Genomic DNA, 25,062 nt, shown 5'->3' on the forward strand with positions numbered 1-25,062 from the left:
TACAGAGAAATCTCCTGCAGCCGTCCGTCCTCTCTGCTTTGTCCTCCACCAGAAAGACGGTGAATCTGTGGATGCATCTGAGTCGACCACGGCTTCAGGAAACGGTGATGGAGGACAGAAGGGTTGAGGTCTTAAAGATCCTGGACCTGACCTGAGATGAACCCTGAATCGGTCTGACTGATGATGTCATCTGTTTGGATCAAAACCTGGAGGATGAGGAACATCCAGGAAACTACAGGAAGTTATTTCATGGAATTAAAGATGGATTCTGAGCTCTGATGGTTTTATGTTGATGCTGCCACGTCCACTCAGGTCTTCAGTAGGTCTCAGACCAGTTCCTGAGGATGCTGGTGACCTTTGACCTCTGGAATGTAATCCTGTTAAAAGGTGAACTTTGCTGATTGAGTTTATTTCTCACATGATCGGTTATAAACGTATAACAGAGTTAAATGAGTCCCAGACGGAGTCTGTTATAACAATAAAAAAGTTCAAATAGAAACCAAAGTAACTTTAAATTGTACTAAGTGTAAGTAAAATAAAAGTGTAAGCAATATTAATGACAGTAATATAAATATAATAAGTAGACAATAAGTAATCCAACAGAGGAGAGAAAAATAAATTGGTAGAAAAAAATAATAGTAAATATTAAATAAAAATAAAATTAAAATAATTTAGCAAGTGACAAATAATAATCATGATAAACTAGAAGCACTCGGAGAGTGCAGACCTCCACCAAGCAATACTTTTTTCTTTTTTTTTTTTTTTTTTTTTGCTGTGATTGTGGGCATTTTTGATGAGTTAGAAGCTCTAATGGCAAAATGGTCCCTAATCCCGACAATAAAGAATACTTGACTAAATTCCTGGATCCAGGCGGTGATCTGGATCTCCCCCAAAATCTAATCACCTGTTCCTTTATTCCATTTCAGAGATTTCCTGAAAATTCCATCAAAATCTGTCCATAACTTTATTATGTTGCCAACAGACAGAAAGACAAACAAACGCCACTGAATACATGACCGCCACCTTTCAGAGGTAAAAATAAATAAATAAATAAATAAACATGTGACAATGTGACACAGGAAAATGATGCTATTAATGATGATTATTGAATTTCCCTTTGGGATTAATAAAGTATTTTTCATTCATTCATTCATTCATGATGAGGGTTTCCTCATGAAGGATGAGTATGAGTGTCAACATGAAAATGTTGAAGAAAACCTTCTTTACATGAATCCTTGGATCAGCTGGGTTGAGTGTGAACCCATAACAGGCCGTCTCTGTGGACTCATGCTGGCACTTTATCACAGACGGTCATATCACACCTGACTGTGCTGTCCATCCTCATCTCATCTGACTGTCACTGCGTCTCAGATTTCTAGATTTCTGATCACGTTTTAAGGCGCTTGACTGTTTCCAGTAGAATCTTTTAAAAATCATGTAACTCCTGCAGGATGCAGGGCAGTGAACGTTTGTTGGACACTCAGCAGCTTTAGTCTATCAAGACTTTGAGACAACAAATATATTTGTAATGTTTTCTTTTATCAGGCTGCCTCAAGTTAGCCTGCTGTTTGTCTCCAGTTAGTCTCTAGTTAGCCTTAAGTTAGCTCAAAGCCTGTCATAAAAGCTGAATATTAGCTTGCAGATGTCTTCAGCTGCAAACTGTAATCATAGACGTGCTCTGCATTGCTTACTCTTGATTGGCTGAAGGTGAACCTGGGCCATGCTTCCAACCAGTCATTAATAAAGCAAGTCACCTGTGTGGGTTTTAGCAGGACCATGAAACCGAATCTGAGTGTGACACTGGAGCAGGACAGTATTAACTAGACATTATAAGAGTAACAGTTGACTATGGGAGGCTAAAAGACTAAATTAGAATATTAATAAAAGAAACTCTATCATGCTCTGTTGCTTCAAACTTTTCTATCAAACTTTGCTCTAAAACAGATTTTGCTGCCTCAGCACATGTCTGCTTTTACAGGATCAGAGCTTGTTCTGTTAGATCAGGGATGTCCAGTTCGGGTCCTCGAGGGCCGCAGTCCTGCAGGTGTTAGATGTTTCTTGCTCTGGCTCTGGCTCTGGGTCTGGCCTTGTCGGGGGCTGTGGGGGCCAGCGGTTGGAGTCGCCTCGTGGCGGGGGGTGAAGGCACTGGTGGCGCCTGGGTTGGTAGGCGTCCGACCTGGGCCGGGCGGCCGGGCTATTCCGGGGCGGGCTAGGCGGGGGTTCTAGGCTCTGGTGCCCGGGTTGGTCCTCCTCCCTCCGGGGTGGTGGGGTCCGTATGTGCCGGGGGTCTGGTCCTGCCCGGATGTGCTGCCGTGGTGTGGGTTGGTGCATGCCCTGGTGTTTGGTTGACGCCCTGGGACCCAGGGTATGGCCTGGGGGCAGGGGGGGTGTAGGGGTTTGAAGGAGAGCTGAGTGGGATTTGGGGGATTATAGGGGGAGGTGCTGGGGTGTGAGACAGGGATGCTTGTATGTTGTGTGTGTGTCTGTACTTTGGATGATGTTTGTGTGGATGTGGGGGTATGTTTGTGTGCGTGTGTATGCATGTGTTAGGATGAGTGGGGGTGTGTCTGGGGAGTGAGAGTGGGAGGGTTGGATGCTGTGTGAGTGTTTATATTGTGTGGGTGGGGCTGAGAGGGCATATATGAGTTACGATGAGCGGGAGTGTGCAAGGAAATAGGTGTGTGCATGTGTTTCTGTGTGTGGTTGGGGTGGGGTTAAGTGCACTTGTGGGGGGGAGGGGAGGCTGGGCAGCCTTGGGGGTGGTGGGCCGTGGGTCTGCCGCTGTCCCCATCCTCTCATTCCCCGTTAGGGGTGTGGGAGGGTGGGTACTTTCTAGGGTTGGTGACGGCTCACTGGCTGTGGTCCCTGGATGGCCCGGTCGTGGGGGGCGGCCTCTCCTGGCCTGTCTTGCCCTGGTGGGAGCGGGGGTGCCTAATGCCCCTAGAGGCTCATCATCCAGAGGGAAGTTTGCTTCCCTCTGGACGTACATCTACGGACCCCTCTTACTTCCCACTCTCTCTCTCTCTCACACACACACACACACACGTAGGGAGTTGGGAGGCCTCTCGCCTCTCAGTTTTAATTGCACCGAGACACCAAAACATAAGAAACACAACACACAAACAACACCCTGGGGGGCATGGCATGCGGTGCATGTCGGGCGGGGCCACTTAGGTGAGCTCCCGGCTCATTGCCGTCACTGCCCCTCAATTTTAATTGCACACAACACACACTACATAAACAGTCAGGAGCGGGGAGGGAGAGGGTATTGGGGTCCTCTCACACCCCTGTTCCCCCTGTGTATGGCTGGGGGGGGGGGGGGGGGGTTGCCCCGGGGCCGGGTCCTGGGGTGGCTACGCTGGTGGGCTGCTGGCTCTGTCTCTGTCTCTCCACGGGGCATGGTGGGTGGGTGGGTGTGGCGTGACTGTGTGGTGGTGAGTGATTATGGGTGCGGCGCGGGGGAGGGTGTGAGTGTGGGGTTAGATAGGGTGCAGATTGGAGTAGGTGGGGAGCTGGGGGAGGGGGCCGATAGCACCCTGGTTCCCGGGGTATGCGGCTGGAACATCGGGGCGTGTGTTGGCCTATGCCGGGTGGCCGTCTGGGGGGGCCTGGTCCTAGGCATGTTGCGGGCCCTCTGCCTTTGGGGGGTGGGGCGGCCACCTCTGGGCTCCTGGGGCGGCTGCTGATCTTGGCCAACTGGGACCTGTGCCCCGGGACCGTGGGGGGCTCTTGCTGGGGCTCTCCTCTGCCGCCCTTCGGGTGGGGCTGGAGTCGTATTCATGGTGGGGTGGCTTGGGTCGGTGCTGCGGGTCTGCTGCTGAGGGCCCAGGCCTCTGGCCCTGGTCTGCCTCTGGCCTCCGTGGAGGCGTGGTCGCATTTGCATGATCTCACTCACCACTCTTCATCACTGATCACTCCTTGTTTCTCATGCTCTGCATGCTGACACAGTCACTGAGTTGTCTAGTGGATTTTAATACTAAGCAATAATTAGGGTTCGAGCCATACGAAGTATGGCGGGGCCATATTGTTCCTGAAATGTTTATCCTCCTTCTCCTCCTTCTCCTAAGCGCTTTTACCCCAAATATGACCCCCTAAACACCCATGAAAAGTTGTGAAACTTGGCACACACGTCAAGCCCCGTGTAACTCGGATATTATAAGGTCCGCATACACTTCTATGCAAAAATGGCTCCACAGCGCCACCTCGAAGTCAACAAAACACACCAATGAATGGGGTCCTGAAAGTCTACTTCGACGTAGGAAGACGAAACTCGGCACACACGTCTAACACGCCAAGCTGACCAAAAAAGTCAATCAAACACCTGTTGCCATGCCAACGGTGTGCCCGCCATCTTGGCGTGTGCGGCCATTTTTGGGCCATTTCTTGCACTTTACACACATCATATTTGAACGAACTAGTCTGAGGTAATTTGTGCGATTCACTCCAAACTTGGTGGGAAGCTTCCTGACAAGTTGGGGACCAAACACTATTCAAATCTTTGTAATAGCAGAAAGCATGTTACCGTGGCAACCGACGGAAAAATGCCTTCTCGCCATGAAACACGGTTTGCTCATATCTCCATACAAATAGATGGGATCTGCACCAAACTTCACAGTATTCATACGTGTAACACCCCAAGTCCAGCAAGGAAGGCAATCGAACACCTGTTGCCATGGCAACGGGGTGCCCGCCATCTTGGATTTCATTGACATTTGAACGAACTAGTCTGAGGGGATTCGTGCCACTGACTCCAAACTAGGTGGGAAGCTTCCTGACAAGTTGGGGACCAAACGCTATTCAAATCTTTCTAATAGCAGAAAGCGTGTTACCGTGGCAACCGACGGAAAATGACCTCGCCAAGAAACACGGTTTGCTCAGATCTCCATAGGAAAACATGGGATCTCCACCAAAGTTCACAGGATTCATATGTGTAACACCCCAAGTCCAGCAAAGAAGTCAATTGAACACCTGTTGCCATGGCAACCGACGGAAAATGACCTTCTCGCCATGAAACACGGTTTGCTCATATCTCCATAGGAATACATGGGAACTGCACCAAACTTAACAGGATTCATACAGGTTGGGTCCTTAACGCATTACACCACCTGTTGCCATGGCAACCGACGGAAAATGACCTTCTCGCCATGAAACACGGTTTGCTCATATCTCCGTTGGAATACATGGGAACTGCACCAAACTTGACAGGATTCATACTGGTTGGGTCCTTAACGCATTACACCACCTGTTGCCATGGCAACCGCGGAAAATGACCTTCTCGCCATGAAACACGGTTTGCTCATATCTCCATAGGAAAACATGGGAACTGCAGCAAACTTGACAGGATTCATACACGTTGGGTCCTTAACGCATTACAGCACCTGTTGTCATGGCGACATCGGGTGGCGGGGTCCAGGACGCTCGGACCCGATGGATGCCGCTTGCGGCTTTAATTATTATTATTTTTTTTGTGAGTTAGTATCTGGTCGCTGTTATGTCTTTTTGATTTGGTTATTATTTAAAACTCTTATTGACTAGCAGCCTTGTTTTTTCTGTGTGTGTGTTTCTGTTTTTGTAAAAATTGTAGGACATTTTCTGGTGTGTTCATGTGCAGGTGTAACAGTTTTTTTTTTGTCTGGTGATGGTGTGGATTGAAGGGTCGTTTCCTTCTGTCTTTGATCTTTTTGTCTCCTCTCTTCTTTTGTTCTTTTTGCTATTTTCCATCTTTTTCTGTCCCCTCTGGTCAGGTACAGCAAGATAGATTCCGTGATTCAAAGTAAATAAATAAATAAATTAATCACATTATCAAGAGGAGCCTTACCCATAGGCCTCCCCTTGGCAGAGCAAATTTGTTCAGCACGATACAGCAACCAGATTATCATTCTGCTTGCTATGATGCTGGACAGGACAAGTTAAAAAAAAAAAAAAAAAAAAAAAAAGATGTTTCTTGCTCCAACACATCTGATTCAAATCAAATGTCTCTTCTCAACAGATGGCTGTCAAGTGCTGCCCAAGCATGCAGACCCATTAATCTGATTCAGCTGCCTGCAGGACGTTGGGCCTCAAGGCTTTGGACCCCCCCTGTGTTAGATAATCCCCACAGGGACATGTTCAAATCACCTGACAGGTAACTTTTCATCATGTCCTCACCAACAAGCTATGACCTGTAAATAAATTTTTTGGGATAATCATCAAGGAATTATTTAAGTGTGCTACTTATTTTCATTTATATTCTTACTCTGTTAATCATATTAACTATCTCTTATCTTTAAGCTCATATACTTACTAACAGTGTGCTTTAGCAACAATGACACTCTTCATATGGGATGAGTGAGAAGAACATGTTAGGGGCTAATTAACTGTGTCTGCTGGTAAAACAACATGTGAAATGTTAGACTTAAAGGAAATGTCTAAGTAAACCGGAGTCCAGAGAAAATCTCCTGCTTGTGTATCGTCTTCTTCTTCCTGTTTTTTAGGACACAAGCGGATGGATGTCACAAGGAAGGCTGTAGACATCTACATGTGGTCGACCTGTGACTGCAGCTGACCCTACTTTTAAAGTGCTTTACATAAAACATTTCAGCAAGGTGCAGAAAGCAATACAAGTGCATAAAAAAAAAAAATAAAAAAAAAAAAAAATAAATAAAACGAACTAAAAAAACAAAACAAAACAAAACAAAGATTAAAAGAAATGCAGTTAATGAAATAAAAACAGAATGAAGATGCTAAACTAAAACAGATAAAATGCAAGAAATAAAATTCCAGTGTGGGGAAAGACATTATTAAAACATGATTCCAGCTTAAAAGAACCAGATGTATATTTTGACTTCTAAATAAAAACTAGTTTCAGAGAACAGGTGGGTTTTTAACCTGGATTTAAATAAACTGAGTGTTTCAGCTGATCTGAGGCTTTCTGGGAGTTTGTTCCAGACATGTGGAGCATAGAAGCTTCTCCATGTCTGGTTCTGACTCTGGGAACTGATAAGAAACTGGAACCAGATGACCTGAGGGTTCTGGTAGCTTCATACTGGATCAAGAGGTCAATGATGTATTTTGGTCCTAAACCATTCAGAGCTTTATAGACCAGCAGCAGAACTTTAAAATCTATCCTCTGACGAACAAGCAGCCAGTGTAAAGACCTCAGAGCTGGACCGATGTGGTCCACTTTCTTGGTCCTAGTGAGGACTCGAGCAGCAGAGTTCTGAATAAGCTGCAGGTGTCTGATTGATATTTTAGGTAGAACCTGTAAAAACACTGTTACAATAATCAAGCCAACCAAAGATGAAAGCATGGACTAGTTTTTCCAGGTCCTGCTGAGACATCAGATCTTTTACCCTTGATATATTCTTAAGTAATATAATGTGGTCAACTGTATCAAATGCAGCACTGTGGTCTAGTAAGACTAAGATTGACATTTTTCCATTGTCTGTATTCAAACATATGTCATTAATGACTTTGGTCAGTGAAGTCTCAGTGCTGTGGTGCTGTCTAAAACCTGACTGGAAGACATCGTAGCAGTTGTTTTGTGTTAAAAAGTCGTTTAGTTGATGAAAAACAGCTTTTTCGATTATCTTATTTAGAAAAGGAAGATTTGAGATCAGCCTGTAGTTGCTCATTTGTGTCTTGTCTAGATTGTCCCTTTTTGGTAGAAGTTTGATTACAAGTTCTGGGAAGACACCAGAAATTAAAGACAAGTTCACAATCTCAGTCTTTGAGACCTTTTTGAAGAAACCTGTGGGCAGCAAGAGGACTTCAGCTGACATAAGATGTCGCCCAGATCTTTGCTGTTAATGGGATTAAACTGTGTCATGGTGTTTAAACTGGTTTTCAATGGACACAGTATGTCTGTCGAACCTGCTGTTGATGAACGAACTGCTTGTCTGATATTCTGGATTTTTTCAGTGAAAAATTTGGCAAACTCATTGCAGGCCATGGTGGAACAAAGTTCAGGTGCTACTGACACAGGAGGGTTTGTTGTCCTGTCAACAATTGCAAATAAGACTCGAGCGTTGTGACAGTTTTTGCTAATAATGTCAGAGAAATAGGACTTCCTTGCAATTCTTAGTTGTAAATTGTAAGAGTGAAGTTTCTCTTTAAACATGTCATAATGAACCTGTAGATTTGTTTTTCTCAATCTGCCCTCAGCTTTCTGACACCCTCTTTTCCATTTTTCATCAGTGTAGAATTTCTCCATGGAAACTTTTTCTTTCCAGAGACAACCTTCACCTTAATAGGAGCAATAGCATTCATATTATTTAACATTTTAGCATTAAAACTAAATGGTCTTACATGATAAATGGTCTGTACATGTATAGCGCTTTTATCCAAAGCGCTTTACATGTACATCACATTCACCCATTGACACACACATTCTCATACTGATGGCGGAAGCTGCCACAACCCATCAGGAGCAATTAGGGGTTTGGTGTCATGCTCAGGGACAGTTCGACATGAGCTTGAGAGGGCCAGAATCGTATGGAGGACGTAAAGGGACACAATGAATTACTTAAATATATCATTCAATAATTACTTAAATGTGTCATTAAATAATTAAAATGATAATTAAATACATAAATGTGTAATTAAATGTATCATTAATTAATTAAAATACAAATTAATATATGTAAAAACATATATAATTATTTCACTATTTAATTAATTATTTCACTATTTAATTATTTATCTATTTAATTAGTTATTTATCTATTTCATTATTTCACTATTTAATTATTTATCTATTTAATTAATTATTTATCTTTTTCATTATTTATCTATTTAATTAATTATTTATCTATTTCATTATTTATCTATTTAATTAATTATTTAACTATTTAATTAATTATTTCACGGTCCTGTCACTACACTGCCAAAATCATTAATTTATTTCATCTGTCAGCCTAGCCCATCAAACTCAGTGGGCGGGGCTAACCAGCGCATGTAGCGAGGAAAGCAGAGAATATGTTGAAGTTGTTGGACTCATTTAGTCACTTTCCGACCAAAATATTGACCACAGAGTGACTGAAAGTTTAGAAGTAGTCCACGCTCCTCTGGTACCATGATACAACAAGCAGAACACACAGGGACCGGGACTTTTGAAGTTTGACCCGACGGCAATTCTGGAGAACCAAGTAGAAGTTCTGTTTAGAGCTTCCACGATCAAACCCGCAGCTTCTCTCAGCAGCTCCTTCACGTCGCATACTGTCCATCATTCTGCGTTAATAAAAGTTTGTTCTATGGGTTTGTTTAATAGAGTCTCTGAACCAACATAGAGGAAAAACGCCACACAGAGTATTGAAATGTGTTCACTAGCTCTGCATTGATTCGGTATCTGGAGCGTATTTGCCTGGACTTGTGGAAAGAGCAACCAATCAGGCGTCAGGAACCGCCCACTGAGTTTGATGGGCTAGGCTGACAGATAAAATAAATTCAAGACGCTCTGCCACTGCCAAAATCATTAATTTATATTTATATTTACAGATAAAATAAATTAATGATTTTGGCAGTGTAGTGACAGGACCATGAAATAATTAATAAAATAGTTAAATAATTAATTAAATAGATAAATAATGAAATAGATAAATAATTAATTAAATAGATAAATAATGAAAAAGATAAATAATTAATTAAATAGATAAATAATTAATTAAATAGATAAATAATGAAAAAGATAAATAATTAATTAAATAGATAAATAATTAAATAGTGAAATAATGAAATAGATAAATAATTAATTAAATAGATAAATAATTAAATAGTGAAATAATTAATTAAATAGTGAAATAATTATATATGTTTTTACATATATTAATTTGTATTTTAATTAATTAATGATACATTTAATTACACATTTATGTATTTAATTATCATTTTAATTATTTAATTACACATTTATGTATTTCATTATCATTTTAATTATTTAATGACACATTTAAGTAATTATTGAATGATATATTTAAGTAATTCATTGTGTCGCTTTACGTCCTCCATAGAATCGAACCGGCAACCATTGGGCTGCAGGACAACCACTTTACCCACTGCGCCTGAACCCCCTGAAAAGGCAGGTGTTGAAGAGAAGATCTGGTTAAACAACCCACTCGTGTTTCATACATCGTTTTGTGATCACCTCCATTGAGAAATTTGTGTGAACAGGAACTATACTCTCAAAGAAAACACAGCAATTACAGACAGGCCCACATCACACACAGTAACCTTGGAAACATCCAAACCCTTAGATATCACTGAATCTAGAATGTGTCCTTTAATGTGTGTGGGCTCTGTTATATGCTGAGTCAATAATTACACAGTCAAAGTCTAAAGAGATTGAGATCATAAAATTCTGCGCAGTGCCCTGGTGGTCTATAGAAATTTAGATAAATTATATTGTAATAAGCTTTCAACTGAAGAGCCACATATTCAAAAGAAATAAAACGTTTAAGAGATAACTGCTTACACTGAAATGATTCATTAAATAAAACTGCTACTCCCCTCCTCTCCTGATAAAACTAAAGTTGGGAGGGGTTGATTCTATAAGAGTGGCTGCATTGTTATTTTGGTTTAACCAGGTTTCAGTTAAGAACATAAAATAAAGGCTGTGCTCAGTTATAAAATTATTAATTAAAAATGTTTTCCCTACTAATGACCTAACATTTAATGAAGTTAACTTGGTGGGTCTAGAATTGTTTATCCTATGTTTGGGGGCACGCTGTGGCTCACAGGATATGTTAACTCTACTTGAAAACCTTTTAGAAAGCAGCTCTCTGTGTTCTGACCGAGCTACATTTCTCCTTCTGTTACCAAACAGTACAGATATTTGTGTGGAAATGTGTGGAACAGTACCTGATTAATTAGGAAAGTGGGAAATTAGTACCTGCCTATTTTAATAATGTGGGAAGAAGTACCTGTTCTTTATTACTTGTGCATTTTTAAGGTTTTCTCCAACAGACCACAGAAACCCCAGAAATACCACCCTGATAGATAAATCATTCTCTTCATATGTACCAGTATTACTGAGCAGTGTTTTATATTCTGTCTGAGCTTTATTATTATGAAACAACCTGTTGATATCACATGAAAACAAATCCCACAAAATGTAATATTCAATCCTTTTTAGATGATCCGTCTGATGTCAAACTGTGCGGATGTAGTCTGACATATAAACTATGCATGGAACTTGTTTTGTTATTTGTTTACTGCTGCTGTAAACAAACATGTCCCAGTTAAAAGACAAAGAATAAAGTGTAATGATGCTAAAATGGTGGAAATGTGATGATGTTTTCCGGTTGTGGTTAAAAGCCCGACAGCAGAGTTCTGTTCTGTCTGCAGTCTGTTCAGGGACTGACTGGTTTTATGATAAAATACTCAAAGCTCAGGTTCGTCCTTGCAAACTTCATGTGATCCACTAAAGATCCACCAGATGGCAAAATTTCTTTACCTTTAGTTTTAGAGTCAAACTGAAGGAAGGTTTCAGACATCCAAAGTTTACATCATCTCTAATCAAACTTCAATCCTTGTATGTTATAAAGATCCAGTCAAAGAATTTCAGATCTAATTAAAAAACAAAACAAAACAAAACAAACTAAATAGGAAATTTACAACAATAATAATAAAAAAAGAACTGTGCAAACGAGTGCAATGTAAATGTAAGTACACTCTGTACTGTGGATGTGCAACGTTTAAGTCGTGGCAGCATTTATACAATCAAAAAAAGCAAAAGAAAGCTTGGAGTGCTGTTTGGGTGTGTAGAATATTATTCCTCTGGTACTCTTCAGTTCAGTGATCCAGGTTATACTATAAAGAGATAACTGAGCCACTCAAGAAGATAGAGAATAAAAAGCCTTTTTTAAATGATGGCTAATAAAAATATATATACTTGCCTACGCATTTTAGCCAACAGGGCCTTCGTCAGAGCAAATGACAAAATATTTGTCAAACAGTTTGATTCATCTATATATATAGAGAGAGAAAATCAGCTGCAGCTGCTCTGTGTGGGCAGGTCGAAGGTCACATGGTATAATTGTTAAACATTCTATACAAATAGGTTGACTTTGCATAATATAACCATATTTAAAAGAAATATACATATATCATACATACTCATACATACACCAAGATAGGTATTGTTCCTTTATGCTTTGAGAAACCATAGAGTAGTCATTAAATCACAAGACCTTTATAAAAACGGAGAAAAATCTAGTTTCCCATTCAAGTCTGGGTACTGTGTAGCTTTTAGTGTACAAATCCATAATGATTCTCTTTGTAGAAGTCTTTTAAGTTTGTCTCCGCCTCTAATTGAATTTTCTATCTGCTGTATTCCTGATATCTTTAATGACTCACAGTTACCATGATTAGCCTCTTGATAATGTATTGCTATGGGATATCATGGATTACCAGTTCTTATTGTGTAATGTTCAGCCAACCTTACTTTCAATTTGCGTTTGTTCTTCCCATGTAAAAGCAACTGTTCTCTAGGGAGACATTTAGCTTTATTGAGTGCTTTGAATATTGTTTGTGTCACGGTCCCTTCCTCCTTGTGGCCGTGTTCTTTAATTATGTGAGTGTGCAGGTGAAGCTGGATCAGGGGCCCGACGCACCGCGTGTATAAAAGACCCGCCTACGGCCGGCCCCTCCCTCGCTCTTTTCCTCGCTCCGCTCTCAGGCCGCACCTGCGCCCGCTGCACCTTGCTTTTGCTTTACTTTTAGTTTAGTTTTACACCATACAACACTGCACTCATTACATTCTACACACAACCATGCACGCACCTACACTTCTGATTTTGCAGACAGCCACACTCTATCTTTCGTTAATAAATAATCATAATTGGCCTTATTTGCTGTTTGGCGTTGTTTTGTTGTAGCCGTGAGCCGTGTTATGACATTTGTTGTATATAACCTCTCTTTTTGAATCTTCTGTATTGCAAATACGTTTCCGCCTCTGAAATTGGCCAAACGGAATCTTTTCTATTAGCCAGGGAGGATGGAAACTGTCGGCTCTTGCGGTCTGTCGGTTTCCTAAAAATAGAAGTATGTAGATCTCCGTTGGTGTCTTTAAAGATTTTAGATCTAAGAAATTAATTTCAGATTAAGAGAACTCTAAGCTGAGTTCAGATTCTTATTCATATTGTTTAGATATGAGTAAAATTGGAGCAGTTCCTCTTCTGAACCAGACCAAAGTAGGATGATATCATCTATAGATCTACTCCATGATATATCTACCAGAGACAGCTTTATTTTCAATTTCTTCACATGTACTAGACATACAAAGAAATTACGTTTCCCACTGTTCCATGGTGAAGACAGGACAGGAAATTTCAACACTGAAGTAACCGTTAAAATAAAAGTGCACATGCACAACAAATATCTGACATAACACGGTTGATGTGTACCATGACCAGCCGTTCAAAGCACTTCATGATAAAGTGCCACAGGGCTGGAGTCACTGAAGCAGGATGGGGTTGATTTCTTCAGCACAGGTATGATAGTGGTGGCTTTGAAACATGATGGAACAACAGCTTACCTCAGAGAAGTGTGTCCGTGAAGACCTCCTTAAACTCCTCTGTGCAGTCCTTCAACACAGGCCAGGAATGTTGTCTAGACCTGATAGTTTAGTTCACCCCAACATTTTGGCTTAATACAAACTATTAAACACTAGCAATTTATTAAGTTTGTTCAATCTGAATATGTCTTTCTTAAACTTTATTACACAGTAAATATGTATTATTAGATCTTTTTTATATATAGCTTTCACACATGTGTTTCAAACCTGCTAAAACATGACAGGAAATATCTGGTCCCTGATGTCCAGTCCATGTTTTGTTGTGGGAATTTGAAACAAACACTGAAGCCCTGAAATGTCTGAAATGTTTTATTAACTGTTCACAAATCAGAAAAATCTGTAGAGAAAATAAAGAACTCAAATACATCTCTTACAAAGCTTAAAAAAACTCCACTTTTTTATAATATGTAAATATCACAGTCAGAAATGACAGAGAAAATCTTTGCAGCAGGTCCTGCATCTGTCCAGGTTGAACAGGTTTGTCTTTGGTGGACTGTTATGTGCTCCTTAAAAAGAGAGTTCTTTATTAGTCAATACTTAATACAGGAAATTTTGAATATTATTCTTGTTATGATACAAAATGAACTTTTAACATAAAGTATAAATGGCTAATATGTTTCTGTAACGTCTGCCTTTCAAAAAATGTTAACCGTTTCAAACTTTTATTAAAATGTTGACCTGTGCGTGTTTTTCTCACATCCTACACATTATTACTTTAATAATTTATTTATATTTCATTCCTCATGGCACCTGTATGTAATATTGATTTGATCACATTAAATCTTCTATTTGATTAAATAAATGATCTTCAGTAGGTTATTTTCCTTTGATTTCAGGATCAGATCATTATTTTCTATCTTGTGATTAATGGGAACTTATAAACTCTTTAGTCCTCTACACTCAGCACATCAAGAAAAACCAAGAAAACACACTCAGCATTTTATTTGTAGAAGTGAGCTTCATTAATCAGAAGAAACTGCGGTATTATTGATGATTAAACTAATAAACATTCCTGTTAAATCTGGATCTGGATCTTTATTGTAAATGCTGTGTGAGTGTCTCCGATGGCCAGAGTGTCTAACCACCACCTCCTGATCACTTGTGTTGTTTTCAGGCTCAGACCTCAGACTGGTTCTGGTGGAGCAGGACAAAGTGGGGAAGAGCTCAGCTGGAAACACCGTCCTGGGAGAGAAGAAGTTTGGCTGTCAGGCCAGTTCCAGGCCTCTGACTCTGAGCAGTGAGCAGATGGAAGCTGTTGTTGGTGAGGGTAAAGTTTTGGTGGTGGACACCCCCGGACTCTGCAGCTCTCATCTGTCTACAGAGGAAGTGAAAGCAGAGCTGCTGAAAGAAGTAGATTTCTGTGTCTTGTTCTTCGTCTCTCACTGTATGATTGACTGACATGACAGCTGTGGGAGGGAACATCGGCCCTCGGCTGTAATTGATCCAGCCCAGAATCAATCATGACTAGTGTGTTGATCTACCGGATCTGTGTACCAATAGGTATCATACCTGTTATTAGTAGTACGATTAGTAGCCTAAAAAGAAAAAAAAGGGCTTGGCCTAAAATCACCGTCGGCCCATCGGGCAAGTGGTGTGTTTCTTTTATTAGTTTGTCCACTAACTCGTACAGAGTCAGAAACATTTAGATTGTCCATGAAGCTGTCTGCTGTGTAAATGTGTTTTATATGTTTCCTTGTAGAAGGTGAACGTCCTCTAATAGTTACACAGAAAGTGAGTTGTTTGTGTCACTGGTGGTGGCTTCAGCCCTTCCCAGTTTTTAATTATTCAGGACCCAGGGCCTGTTTTACAGAGGGTAGAATGAAGTTATCCAGAACAAGAGAAGAAAACGGGGTTTGACCAGCCTTATTAGAACATCATATGCCCGATGGCCAGTCCAGAACTGCCCCCCCTCCATCCTTCCCTCACTCCTAAATCCTAAATAAGACCTCGAGTTACTTGAACTCCTCCACTTGGGGCAGGACCTCATTCCCAACCTGAAGAGGACACTCCACCCTTTTCCAGCTGAGGTCCATGGTCTGGGATTTCTGAGCAGGGAGCGCTCTTCCCCTGTTAGCCATGCTTTCTGAGTGGCACGTCTGATGGTCCTCGCCACCGTCCCTTTCTCAATGCAGTTATTTATGTAGCTGATGAGCATTTCTGTGAGCTCCTGTCAGTCTGTTTCACTATTAAAAGTTGCATCCTCTCTGAAGGGTGGAGACTGTCAGCCGATTTAAATAGAGCTGAGATGAAAGTAAAACTATTCACCTACGAGGCATCAGCAGCAACACACCACCAACACACCAGATCAGACGTCTGGAAAAGAAAACATGGCCAGCAAATGTGCTCGTTCAGGTAGGTATATCTTTTACTTTCCTGTTAGGATGTTTTAGGATGGAGAAACTTTTTCTGTGATGCCTTTCAATTTCATATCAACTTTAGAAAGTAAAAAAACTAAAGATCCAACTGATGAGCTGAACTTAGTTTTACTTATTAAAATAATTGTTTTTTTATTCCTTTACTACACTGGCTCTACATTTAATGTTTGTTTGTTTGTTAGTTTGTCCACAAACACATACTGAGTCAGAAACATTTAGATTGTCCATGAAGCTGTCTGCTGTATAAATGTGTTTTATATGTTTCCTTGTAGAAGGTAAACTTCCTCTAATAGTTACACAGAAAGTGAATTGGTTGTGTCACTGGTGGCAGCTTCAGTCCTTCCCAGTTTTTAGTTATTCAGGACCCGGGGCCTGTTTTACAGAGGGTAGAATAAAGTTATCCAGGACAAGAGAAGAAAACGGGGTTTGACCAGCCTTATTAGAACAGTCCATCACAGATTACCTAATGTTGACATGGAAAAGTTGCTGCTCCTTACTTAAAAATAACCTCATAATTTCCCCTCAGTGGTTAATAAAATATTCTTTATTTCATTTAATTCACCCCAAGTGAGTAACGACCAGTAACAGAGGCTTAGAAAGAATAAATAATATAATATCGTAGCATTCTGAGTGAATGGAACTGCAAAGACTCATGGGAGTTCATGTTATTGTAAAAGCAGACCTTGTAGTGATGCAGTTATGAATCTAAAAGCTGTTACTTGTTATTTTCAGGTTAATGTAACCTGGCTTTAAAGACAGCTGAGTCATGACTGAACATCTGACTGATGGGGGTTCTCCGATTAGATATGAGGTGATCAGAGGCTGGTTTAAAAATAAAAGAATAAAACTCCTTTGTTGACCGTCTAAAACTCAGCTTTAACAGGCCCGAGTTAAATTATAACATCTGTACAAAGAGATATGAACATAAACCACCATGAAAAACATTCAGCTCTTGAAATTCTGCCTGTTCACACCCATCTTGAAAATATGTGTTAACATGTCGTGTCGTGTTTCTGCTGGATTTACCAGCCTCTGAGCTGAACTCTGTTGTCTCCACTGCTTTTATTACAAGCTGAAGAAATAAGACAGCTGTTAAACTTTGTGTGTCACACATTTGTTTGCATGTGAACACCAGGCTGGATCATTTTCATGCACCACACCATAGTCAGACACCTGTATGAGCAGAGAGCTGCAGGTTGGACATTATGACACATCTTGTTGCCACAGCAGCACTGATTAAAGGAAACAGACTTGTTTTACAGCAGTTTTTGAGAACACAGTGTTAATGTAAAAACCTGAAGGATGTTTACCAGCAGATAAAATGCTTTTCAGGCTCAGCAACCAGAGAAATGGTCTGTCCTGAACATCTACCTGAGCTCAGTGTTAATACAGACGCTGTCTTCATTCTCTGTCCAACAGAAACACAACTGCGACCTTTTGTTTGTGTTTTAAATTCTGACAAAATGTCAATTGAAAAAGACACGTGAAAAAAAGTTTTTATGTTCAAATATCTTCCCAAAGAACATAAATGTTAAACTCATGAGTTTTCTTGAGGAGAAGTTGTATCAGATCCATTTTCTCCTAAGTTGCCTCTTTCCTCCATCTTCAGACTAAGTTAGCAGCAGTAGAGTTTTTTCCTTCAGGAGCATCTAATCCACTGGTTTTCTCTTTAACTTCCATCTGTTGAGCAATAAAATTCCTCAGCATGTCTTCTTGGTGTGTCTGTTCTTGCTGGACCCTTATCCCACCAGAGGAAAGTAAAAATCTGGTCATGAGTCCAAGGGAAACACAATTTTTCCTTAACTTGCAGTAGAGTCAGAGCTGCAGGTTCAGTGTAGATCGTCATCAGTGTGGTCTTTCACTTTTCCTGCCAGAAAGTCATCACATCCGCACAGAGGAGTCAGAGCTTTAGATACCATCAGTTTATTTGTCTGAAAAGTCTCTGAATAACATTTTCCTTCAGTTCATTATTTTCTCCAATTCTCCAACAGCACCAGAAGATCCAGAACTCAGGATTGTGCTGCTTGGAAAAACTGGAACCGGAAAAAGTGCAGCAGGAAACACCATCTTGGGGGAGAAACGTTTTCCATCTAAGTTTTCTCCTTCTTCAGTGACATCAGAGTGTCAGAAGGAAACATCTAAAGTTGCTGGTCAGATGTTGGCTGTAATTGATACTCCAGGTCTGTTTGACACCAGAAAATCTTCTAAAGATGTTCTAAGAGAGATTGGTAGATGCATCTCCATGGCTGCTCCTGGTCCTCATGTCTTCCTGGTTGTTATCCAGCCAACCAGGTTCACCAAAGAAGAACAAGAGACAGTGAAAATGATCCAGAAGATGTTTGGAAAGGAATTATCCAGATACACCATGGTTTTGTTCACCCATGGAGACGAGCTGAAGTTTGATGGAGTCGCTATGGACGACCTGTTAAATGAAAATCCAGCTCTCAGAGACTTCGTGGATCAGTGCCATGGAGGTTATCATGTTTTTGACAACAGAGTTAAAGATTTGTCTCAGGTCTGTGAGCTGCTGAAGAAAATCAACTTAATGGTTAAAAGAAACGGAGGAAGCTACTACAACGAAATGTTCCAAGAGGCTAAGAGAGCCCAGAGAGAAGAAATGGAAAAGCTTCGGGAAAAAAATCCATACATGAGCCAGGAAGATGCAAGACGCCAGACAGAGAGAGATAACTCATTCATTATGGCAATGGTGGCTGGTTTTACTAGTGGAGCAGTTACTGGAGCAGGAATTGGAGCTGGTATTGGAGGACCACTGGGAGCTGCAATAGGAGCTGTAGTGGGAGGAACAGTGGGAGGCGGAGCGGGAGGCCCAGTGGGAGCTGCTGTGGGAGCAGCTGTTGTATTGACAAAAGAGGCATGCACTATACAGTGAGAATCACTGTTAAGCTTGTTACATAATCCACGAGAAGTTAGAACTTTGTTCTTGGTCTCGAGGCTGCAAGAACAAGAAAAAAAGTAAATTTTGGTCCAGTCAATCCGTCCTCCATGAGAAGCTTCGACCGCGATGGAGCGGGGATGTGCATGTAGCTGTGTCCATATCTTTATTTACCACTGGTGTTGTATTAATTTTAGTACCATCTCATCACCTCCATCAGCTGCTAATTAAAATGATCTGTTTAACCTGCATCGTCTCAGATGCTTCATGCTTTTTCACGTTAACCACGCCCACCTCAAATGTCCGACCAATCCAATAGTACTTGTCTGCAGACCTGGAGTCCTGCTGATTCAGATCTGCAGATCTGGACCCGCACTTCTAGACCTCTGAGGCTTTTTGCAACATTTCCACCTTCAGAATGATTGTCAAACTGCAACTGCATTTCTGGAGCAGCAGGTCCTCCAGACTGTCTGGAAACTGCAACTACTAAATCAGTGTCCAACTCAAAAACCCATTTTGTCTAAAGTTACACTTTTAAAGTTTTATAATAAGTTAAATCTTAAAGTAAACGTTGCTATGCACCGATAAAAAATATATTTCATGAAGCTTCAAACAAAAGAATTCCCTGCCGGAAATCAGTACTTTGTAGGTTTATTACAGAATAAATTCTAATAGTTTAAAGGTTTAGTTCACCCCAACATTTTGGCTTATTACACCAAACTATTAAACACTAGCAATTTGTTAAGTTTGTTTAATCTGAATATGTTTTTCTTACCTTTATTACACAGTAAATATGTATTATTAAATCTTATTTATATATAGCTTTCACACGTGTTTCAAACCTGCTAAAACATGACAGGACATATCTGGGCCCTGATGTCCAGTCCTTGTTTTGTTGTGGGAATTTGAAACAAAGACTGAAACACTGAAATGTCTGAAATGTTTTATTAACTGGTCACATATCTTTAATTTTTAATTTTGAATATTATTCTTGTTATGATACAAAATGAATTTTAGCATAAAGTATAAATGGCTATTATGTAAATGTCTGACTTTCAAAAACTGTTAACTGTTTCAAACTTTTATTAAAATGTTGACCTGTGCGTGTTTTTCTCACATCCTACACGTCATTACTTTAATCATTTATTTATGTTTTATTCCTCATGGCACCTCGGTTTCATGAGGAATGCGAGTTAAATGTGTGAGTCAAAGGTTTAGTTTTTAACAAGCTAACAAGCTACTAGCTTTTTTTTTTTTTTTTTTTTTTATTCCTTTATTTAACCAGGATAAAAACTCATTGAGATTAAAAATCTCTTTTGCAAGAGTGTCCTGCCAAAATCATTAATTTATTTCATCTGTCAGCCTAGCCCATCAAACTCAGTGGGCGGGGCTAACCAGCGCATGTAGCGAGGAAAGCAGAGAATATGTTGAAGTTGTTGGACTCATTTAGTCACTTTCCGACCAAAATATTGACCACAGAGTGACTGAAAGTTTAGAAGTAGTCCACGCTCCTCTGGTACCATGATACAACAAGCAGAACACACAGGGACCGGGACTTTTGAAGTTTGACCCGACGGCAATTCTGGAGAACCAAGTAGAAGTTCTGTTTAGAGCTTCCACGATCAAACCCGCAGCTTCTCTCAGCAGCTCCTTCACGTCGCATACTGTCCATCATTCTGCGTTAATAAAAGTTTGTTCTATGGGTTTGTTTAATAGAGTCTCTGAACCAACATAGAGGAAAAACGCCACACAGAGTATTGAAATGTGTTCACTAGCTCTGCATTGATTCGGTATCTGGAGCGCAGGGGCGGATCTAGAAAAATATTTACAGGGTGGCAAGAGGGGGGCAGGAATTTTTGAGGGGTGGCAACCTACATCAGATGCATATGAACAGTTATCGTAGTTTGATGAGAAATAGACAATATACAATGAAGTATTCCTGCTTGCAGGACTTAGTACATAACCTAGGGCATATATTCTACATGTAGGCTGCATTTTTACAAGAAAAGACTATCCGAGGAAAAACTTACCCACGATCAATAGACTGTATTATGGTCAACATAAATACACAATGGAAATAAATGGGTCATGGCACTTAAACAAGGCACTGGACATCACTTTATTACACACAAAACACAAATAAATGTTCATATACAAAAAAAAGACATTCATTACCAGTGAACATATGACGTTGTCATGCTTATAACAGCTGAATGCGGCGATTTCCATGCTGCTCAGCAAAACGCTTTACAAATTTATCGAGATCCAATTCTTTTGTGCGTTTTGATTCAATGCTGAGTACAGCCAAATTTGATAGTCTCTTTTCTGTCATAGTAGACCGCAAATAAGTCTTTATGAGCCTTAGAGATGAAAAACTCCGTTCACAGGATGCACTGGATACAGGCAAAACAACAGCTATTTTACATAGCCTGAACAACTCAAAAAAAACATCCTGGTATGGATCCAAAAACTGGGTAAACTCCATCAGAGTGGTAGGACTCTCCTTTTCCCCCTTTTTTCTGTCTAGTACTCTCTTCGTCTGATGTAACTCGTGTTTGAGATCCTCTATATTTGAGCCATAAGCATTAGCTAATAACAGGACAGCCTCCTCTCTCAAAAAAGTTGGACTGGATGGATTTAGTGCCTGGACACCCTGCATGATGTTACAGTTCGTGTTAGAAAATCTTCTTCCTATTTCTTCAATCATGTTATCCAGAACTGGATAATACACAGAGACACAAAAAGTATCTTTGCTATCTGGAACTACATGCTGCCCCAAGGTGGAGTTGATGACACTACCCTGAAGTACCTTTGTCGTCTGTCTTGGCCTCTTTGATTTTCTCTGAGTTATATCAATGTTACTTTGTTTACATAAATCAAGTATTTCAGTCCACATTTCATCAAAAGAGGTTTGACTACGATATGTCACCAATGTCTCTTTGAGTGCTTCAATAAGCTCAACAGCCTTAGCATAGTCCACTGTTTTAGACTGGAGCATGTCTGACAAAAATTTGGAGTCACTCAGGACCTTTCTGAAAAGAACAAGAGAGGCAGCAAAATTGAGATCTATCTGAGCCAGTATCCCTCTTGCTTCAACTGCTCTTTGTGGATGGTTCTCAGATCCAATCTCTTCAAGAACCTGTACTACTGCAGGCAACCTGTCCATAACACTGCGACATGCTATGTGCCTACATGCCCAACGTGTATCACTTAGCTGTTGGAGTTCCCTTGGTGCACCATCAAACATCTCACGCTGCACTTCCAGCCATTTGTTATGTACATAGGACCCTGAAATGAATACATACAATCGTTCCAACAATGAAAAGAAGTTTCCTGCATCTGGCACACTTTTTACAGTGTCCACTATAACTAAGTTTAAGCAGTGTGCACTACAGTGAACATAGAAGGCATGTTTGGCTACTTCTTTTATTTTTGCTTGGACACCTGCATGTGCCCCGCGCATCACTGCTGCACCATCATAGCCCTGGCCCACAAGGTTTTTCTTGTACTGCAGCCCATGCCTCTCAAGGAAGTTAATAATCTTACAGCTTAAGGCAGCAGCATCCAAGTGTTCTGCCACATCAAACTCCAAAAAACTCTCATGAACCATACCATTATAATAATATCTCAAAACAAATGACATTTGCTCCTTTTTCTGAACATCTTTAGTTTCATCAACAATAACTGAAAACTGCTTGCTCGTTTTAACCTCCTGTATGATTGTTTCCTTAACCATTGCAGCCAGGCATTCAAGGATTTCATTTTGTATTGTTTTACTTGTGTATTTTGCATTTTTTGCATGTTGTTCAAGTCTTTTTTTAATGATTGGGTCATGGTTACCCAGTAGGTCTAGCATAGACAGAAAAACACCCTTTTGTTCTGAGTCTTAAGACTCACTGTGACCCCTCTGCGCTATGTTTTCTGTGACTGTTAAAACTAAAATTTCAGCAAGTGTTTTAATGTAGTGCTGATTTTCAGCCACCTGCTTCTTTTTTTGTTCATCCATTCTCCCAAACATTGAGCTGTTTTTATCCATGTTTTTTTTGTTTTCTGTCCATGCAAACATTGCATTGATGTGGCATTCAGATCTTGCATGTGAAGCAAAACCACTGTCTTTCATTGTGGCTTTTTTCCAATTTCGATATCCATCAAATGAAGTAAACACAGTCTTGGGAGTGTCTGGGAGGGAAAAATGCCTACAGGCAAAACAGTAGGCTGCATCCTTGGATTGAGAATACTCTAACCAAGAGTTAGCTTGGTACCACTCACTCCGGAAGCTTCTCCTGGCTCCTCCCTGGAGAGTCTTTGGGAAACTCTCTCTCTTTGGCTGTGTTGGTACTTCACATCTGGACTTAGATACATCTAGAAATGATGAGGAGAAGGTTCAAACTACACTGCATCTGCACTGATTTAACAACTTGACAACTGAAAACAATTCATTATAACCTCCAGACTGTGTAAACACACACACTAACATTTCAGCCTGGAAGAGTATTTGTTGGTTTGTTCGATTTTGGAATTTGAACCTGAGCAATAGATCTAAAATACATTGTAAACAAAATATTCATATTCTGTTACCATCTGATTATACTTTAACATTTAAACGTTTTCTCAAGTATTTATATTTAAGTGAACATATTTGAACATATTTGAAGAAGTCAAAGCAATATCTGTTAAAATGAATAACAGTAAAATGTCCATTTTTGTAATTTGTCCTTTTTAATATGTAACTTCGGATTCTATGCAGAAACAATTTCCTTACCATGTGGACCAGCTCTACTGAAGGTTGCTGGTGATGGCTCAGGCACTGTTCTTTCCCTTTCACTTTGCTGTTTCTTTGCTTTCTCTTTTTGGTGGTGCTTTCCTTCCTCCAAATGTTCTCCCACCTCCTCCTGTCCCTGGTCATCTATGTTACGTTTTTGTTGCTCTTCTCTCTCTCCCTCCAGCTCATCTTTATCTTCACCCTCTACTTCCACCTCATGCTTGTCATCTCTTTCTCCTTCAACGTCTCCTCTCTCGCCTTCCACCTCATCTTCATCCTCTCTCTGGCCTTCCACCTCATCTCCTATGTCTGCCTCGCTCAGTTCATTGTCTATTTCTCTGGCCTTCCTCTTTGGTGTGAAAAAACTGTATATACTTCCTTTTCTCTTCATTTCTGTAAGATCCAAAGTAAATTTACTAGGTTTCCCTTTACAGACACTAAATCAATAAAAGCAATAAAATCATTTATAGCCTACAAAAAAATGCCATTTACATTATATGTATAGGTAGTCGGGCTTTCACTTAACAACAAAAATGTTTTCAAGTTTCAAGTTCAAATTTAATTTAAAATGACGTGTAATTCGTTCAAACAACGTTAAATAATTTAACATAATTTTCTAACCGCCATCAGCTCAGCGGTCAACAACCCCGTATTTTCACCCCATGCTAGCAAATATTCTATGAAAAAGTGACAGCCCTAGGTAGCGAAATAATAATGTAAATCTGATTTTTGTCATCTCAACGCCAGAATCACAACGTGTAGTCGCATTTTGCTTTCCTTATTATTTTGTAATTTGATAGATAATCAGTTTTTACCTCTTTCCTTATGTCTTCCCCCTCGACTCCTGGCTCTCTGGTTTCGCGCTGCTCCAAACAAAGCAGTCTCGTGCCGCTCTCGCGCGCTCGCGATCTCTCGTGCTGCATTCAATGTCGTCGGACATCGGAGCTTCTTACTCGTAAATGTTAAATTTGCCGTATCGTTTCGATCAATTCATCGCCGCCAAATGGGGTGGCAGCAGGGGTGGCAAGGGTTTATTTTAGGGTGGCATTTGCCACCCTATGCTACCCCGGTAGATCCGCCCCTGCTGGAGCGTATTTGCCTGGACTTGTGGAAAGAGCAACCAATCAGGCGTCAGGAACCGCCCACTGAGTTTGATGGGCTAGGCTGACAGATAAAATAAATTCAAGACGCTCTGCCACTGCCAAAATCATTAATTTATATTTATATTTACAGATAAAATAAATTAATGATTTTGGCAGTGTAGTGACAGGACCATGAAATAATTAATAAAATAGTTAAATAATTAATTAAATAGATAAATAATGAAATAGATAAATAATTAATTAAATAGATAAATAATGAAAAAGATAAATAATTAATTAAATAGATAAATAATTAATTAAATAGATAAATAATGAAAAAGATAAATAATTAATTAAATAGATAAATAATTAAATAGTGAAATAATGAAATAGATAAATAA

The 25,062-nt window shown here is 40.1% G+C and overlaps 2 protein-coding genes across 2 annotated transcripts in view; one reads left to right on the top strand and one right to left on the bottom strand.

Moving 5' to 3' along the window:
- LOC121647505 (NACHT, LRR and PYD domains-containing protein 12-like) overlaps nucleotides 1-25,062 on the bottom strand; it is a gene marked incomplete at its 3' end in the record, with an annotated part of 791,953 nt that overhangs the window by 687,861 nt on the left and 79,030 nt on the right. The window lies entirely within an intron of this gene.
- LOC121646970 (GTPase IMAP family member 9-like) lies at nucleotides 15,825-19,980 on the top strand. Its single transcript, XM_041996130.1, has 2 exons — nucleotides 15,825-15,901; nucleotides 17,916-19,980. The coding sequence occupies exons 1-2, from the start codon at nucleotides 15,877-15,879 to the stop codon at nucleotides 18,812-18,814; spliced, it is 924 nt and encodes a 307-aa protein (XP_041852064.1). The 5' UTR covers nucleotides 15,825-15,876; the 3' UTR covers nucleotides 18,815-19,980.

The sequence above is a fragment of the Melanotaenia boesemani genome, chromosome 10 (assembly GCF_017639745.1).
Source record: "Melanotaenia boesemani isolate fMelBoe1 chromosome 10, fMelBoe1.pri, whole genome shotgun sequence".
NCBI lineage: Eukaryota > Metazoa > Chordata > Actinopteri > Atheriniformes > Melanotaeniidae > Melanotaenia > Melanotaenia boesemani.